General features: G+C 35.1%; 1 protein-coding gene across 1 annotated transcript; it reads left to right on the forward strand.

Moving 5' to 3' along the window:
* Positions 1-1,331: 1,331 nt before the first annotated feature.
* LOC113023422 (uncharacterized) lies at positions 1,332-2,826 on the forward strand. The gene is made up of 2 exons (XM_026169419.2): positions 1,332-2,411; positions 2,515-2,826. Exons 1-2 carry the CDS (start codon positions 1,377-1,379, stop codon positions 2,698-2,700), a joined length of 1,221 nt encoding a protein of 406 aa, XP_026025204.2. The 5' UTR covers positions 1,332-1,376; the 3' UTR covers positions 2,701-2,826.
* The last annotated feature ends 2,403 nt before the right edge of the window (positions 2,827-5,229 follow it).

Consider the following 5,229-nt stretch of genomic DNA (forward strand, 5'->3'; position numbering starts at 1 on the left):
GCACATCATTTTCAGATCACCGCGGGGTTTCGCTACTCAGTTTAAACGTAATGTATAAGTCACTTAGACAACCTAAAAATGTTATTGTTTGGTTTTTTCGGTGTTTTATTTGTTCGTGAGTAAATCGGTTTGGCTGAGATTAAAGTTATTAGATTAGATTAGATAAAACAAAACTTTATTAATCCTCCGGGATTTTCACACAGCTGAATAAACGTCAAACAGAAAACTGATTAAACAAAAGTGTGAGACGGTCGAGAATTTACTCCAGCGTCCTGTTATATTTTAGATAGCAAGGAGCAGACGGCTGAGTTTATTAAACTCCACCGAGACAGCGGTGACGCTAATCAGAAGGCTAGACCGTCCAATTTCCCCAGCCGTTTACTTCCAGCCTACCCGACCTTCTGGGGACCCGGCCCACGTAGACCGCGAAGGCCGGGTCCTCAGGAGGATGCAGCCCATGAATTTGGACAAACTTTTGAGATATTTTCATGCGAGGTGCTGTGTAAACTTCAAATACCTGCTCGGTTTATCAAGACATCGCATATTTGCAAAAGTGCTCTAAAGGTTTGTGTTCGTTTAGAGGCGTTAAGTCAGTGTCAGTGAGTTTATATTTACTGTTAAGAGTAAATATCTCACCAGAAAATTTGTAGAATCATTATTAGAAAATAACAGTAAACGTCCTTATATGTTTTGAAATGTGTTAATCTATTGGAATGACTGCGTGTGTTTGTGTAAATTTTTTATTTTGGAGACTGCTATTAATGATAATGTTGCTTTCCTTTCAGGTAATGGAAGATCCCTCAACTTAAATTCACCTGATCAGCATGTAGACTGTGCATTATAAAGTAAGTTGTGATAACATGTTATATTAAATTAAACTAATGGTTTTGAAATTGAAGCGGCATAAAATTACCAAGTTGACCCCACTTAATCTAACTTATTTGTTTTTGTAAAAACAATAAGTAGAAAATAATTGCTTATTATTTGGAGGATTTTTTTCTTCTTCTCTATAATCTCAACATCAAATGTGTATAGATACCCATGCTCTTACATTTGTCATGAAAAACTATTTAGATTCTTAGATATATATTTTTCCATCACTTTAGGACCTGGCAAATGGGATGGCAGTGTAAGATATGCAAATCTTTTTCAACAAACAAACAAACAACAAAAAACAAAACGACAACAATAAAAACTTGATAACATGTACATCTCCCAAGTATTTGTTATTTGCAACATTTGGTGTGTTGAAGTGTGCTTTTTGTTTTATAGTTTTATATCTCAACTATTGTATAAATGAAAAGTAATAACTAATTTTATTTAATTGAAGGGAAATTTAACTCTGCCCATTTACATTTTATTCTAGGTTGAACAAGATGGAGGCAAAGCTTCGTGTAATTATTGATGACCAAATCGAGAAGTTGGTTCTTCCATCAGGGATCCCACCAACATTGGAGGAGCTGCAGAGTGTTGTGAAGGATACTTTTGGGATTTCAAATGACTTCAGTCTTCAGTATTTTGACCCAGAATTCCAGGACTACTTCACTCTTCACAGAGCTGACCAGATAAAAGACAAAGACACTGTGAAGGTTGTTGGCATCACCCCAGTCATGCTAAGCTTGACTCCGGTTGATGACAGTTTTGGCGGCCCCTCTGGCCAACTGTCTGACTATGACTCCTCATATGCTGAGTCAGTTGTATCCAATGCAGACTCTGCTGCAACTACTTCTTCTCAGGACACCATTATTCTCAAAAGGCAGAAGACCACAGAACGTTGTGAGCCCTGGCCGAAACAGTTTCCCATTCTACAGTTTGCATATGAAACTGAGATGTACCTGGAAAGAGCCACTGAGGAGTATAAAAAGAATGGAAATCTTCTGCCCACCTCCAAAGTAAAGACTGATATTCTTGAGAAGTTGGCTGAAACTATATTTACATTTACGGCCTATCCTTCAAGTGCACAGGTTAGTTATGTTGCTGAGGCACTTGTGACAAAATACCCTTGTCTCAAGGAACCTGGCTCTTTCTCAGGTTATTATGGTTGGCAACAAAGCATCAAATACAAGATGGCCAATTATCGTACAAAACTTAGAGGGTTTGGTGTTCCTGAGTTGACATGCAATGCCATGAAACACAAGAGTCCAGGTGACCAGAAGTCTGCAAATAAAGTGAAAAAGCCTCGGAAAGCAGAGGTAAATTACCTTCCGCCATATCCAGCAGGTGAAGATGAGGACAGTCAAGAAGAAGAGAGAATTCAGTTGCTTACTGAAGTCAAGAAAAGAGACAACAACAAAGTGATAAAAGAAAAAATGGCTAAAACATTTGCACATAGACGACATGAAATTGTCAACCTGTCCCCCAGCATTGAAGACATCAAAGCCAGATGGCCAGCTTTGTTTGAGGCATCTCATGTGAGTTCCAAATTCATTTTGGGTAGGCTTTTGGGTTTTTTTAATGTAATCTTTCAAACTTCAAATAATTTGAGGCCGCATCATGTTTTTTTTTGTCGTTCAGCTGCAGGATGAGTTCTACAGGATCACCCTGGTACACCTTGAACCCAAATTCATGTCCATGCTGGATGAGTACACTCCCAAACTGTTGGCCCTTTTCCATTCCAAGGGGGGAGCCATGGGATTGAAGTTGCAGGCTATCATAGCCAAGGTATTTTCCACAGACATTTCAGCTTGGAATTTTATTTAAAGAATTTTTTTGTCAAATTTCATTTGCATGGTGCACAGCTCCACTAATTTGTTTGCATGTTTTTGTCAGTGCAAGAGGACGCCAGGACGTCACTGATATAATTAACAACACAATTATGGGTTTCATGTTTTAATTGTATTTTAAATACATGTCTATTCTTAGTAAAAAAACAAACAAAAAACAAACAAAAAAACACAAGTACAGGTATTGCTGGGTTTTTGTTTTGTCCCAAGAAGGAAAAACCCTTTCTGACGAACATAAACTAAATTAGATAAAAAACTAAAAGAATAAATTAATGTAATTTACTAAAACGACACATTTAAAGATTGAAGCTTACAAGCATGTTGACAATACCTTTGTGTTGACTGTCAGCACCCAGGCATGTGCATTAACATCAGCTAATTATCGCACATAATGTTCCATGTGATGATAATTTGATATTTAACAGTTTTTTTTAATACTGCCAATTCTCACAGTTTTGTCTTAATAAATGGTCACTTATCTGATGGTAATTTTTGGAATTCTTGCTCATTTTCAGTCACCAAGCAATCCTAGCAATAACATAACCAGAAATCTGGTTATTCGGTGCTTGATGGTGTACCTTGGGGAGTCCATTGATCAACTGATCAAAGAGTACAGTGTAAGTGTTGAAGTAGAAACATTATTCTGTTTTTGTTATTCATATGTGTTTGTCAAGTTTCAAATAATTTGAGGCATTATCATGTTCTATTTGTCATTCAGCTACAGGATGTGTCCAGGAAATATTTCATGTGTGCAACTACAGTCAGAAAACCCATGTGTTTGTTGTTTCAGGATGCTGATGAGGATGGTGTGTCACAAGATCTTTCTGAACAGAGGATGAAAATCTACAAAATCAAGGCTGTTGGATCTGAGGAGGATGACATTGGCATTGTGCTGGAGGGTGTGAGAGTTATGCCTGCTCTGGGCAATTTTCCAAGAGCATGGGCAATGCTGGTTGAATTGACATATGCAGTTAATCTTGCCTATCCCAAAGAGCTAAAATACACCTTGGAAGTATTCCAGAAAACTTTCCTTGAACTGGATTGTGCTAAGCTCTCACCAAAAGTGAACAGCCTCAAGAACAAGTTATTGGCTTAAGTGAGGACTCTGAAAGAATGAAAGGGAAATAAGCTCACTGAAAACCTTTGGTTTGTCTTTGTTAGATGCAGCTATCTTTTCAGTTTTCAAAATAATTTCAACTTATTCATGTCTTACCCAAATGACCTGCAATGTGTCAGGCTGTATTTGTGCTCTTCATTTTAATGTTTGTTTTTTATTACCTACAAGTTTCTTAGGAATATTCTGTTTGAAAGGCAGCAAATTGGAGGAATCACTAGTGAAGCTTTTCTTTGTTTATAGTGTATGTTACTATAAAACATTAGTTTAAAACAACTTTAAAATTTAACAGAAGTGCAGTCCTGTAGCTGTAGAAATGTTACTTCCTCTTACATGTGTCTTAGATTTTCTCAGGTTAAACATCCAAATTGGGATAAAAGGTTGATTTACATTATTGATATTCCATGTACATGAGTTAAAAAACCTTTGTTCTACAGTTATATTGAGTGATTCAATTTAACAAAAGATTGACTAACTAAAGTTTTTGTTTGTCAATCATAAATAAGTAACAGAGATAAAGGAAACGGTAAAGGATATTCAAATTTCAGGTTCATGTTGATATTACAGTCTAATCTAAAGATTAATTTCTTTTTTACAAAACTGGTTTACATTCATGCAGTTTATGTTGCTGTTGCTCTGTACACAAAGCTGTGTGATAAACTGTTTATGACACTAAAACAAATTTACAGCAGAGGAATGTATTTAGGAGATCAGGAGATTGTTGATGAGAATTCAGTGTATACGAGCAGAAAAATGTTATATTATAAATTACTGTGTTTTATTTTCCACAATAAAACAAATTACTGTGTTGATGTTTTCTTTGTGAAATTGATTCATTTTACTCAGAAAATAAGTTAAATTCATTTCATTTTCTCTTATTATTCAGTCATTATTTTTAAGGTTTATTTGGAAAATTATTGAATCCAATTTGAGTTTTACTGAAAAAACAAGAAGATTTCATTTCTTTGTAATGGATATTTTAGGAAGTTTTTACTAAACATTTGCCAGATAGTTAGTAAATTCAAAGTAATTTTTCTCAGAGACTTATTTCATATCAATTATTTTTTTTGGTAAAGTTGGGCAATTTCAACCTTCAGTTTGAGATTTTGACCCTAAATCCAACACATATTTACAGTTTAATTCTATTAATATCTACTTTTGTTTTCTATTTGAATTTAATTAACATTTTCTCTACATTTTACATAAATCTTTTGAAATTAAAATCTACTTAATTATTTCAAGTGTCACTTTGTTGCCATAACTTTTTTAAGTAACCTCTAGTCACAGTTTTTACAGTGTACAAATGTTTCATGGGTTTGTTTGGACCAACTGCATAATTTTGCTGAATAAATCTGGAACATTCTTTTTTTTTTGGAATAACCTTGTTGGGGT

Source organism: Astatotilapia calliptera, chromosome 15 (genome assembly GCF_964374335.1).
Source record: "Astatotilapia calliptera chromosome 15, fAstCal68.1, whole genome shotgun sequence".
Classification (NCBI taxonomy): domain Eukaryota; kingdom Metazoa; phylum Chordata; class Actinopteri; order Cichliformes; family Cichlidae; genus Astatotilapia; species Astatotilapia calliptera.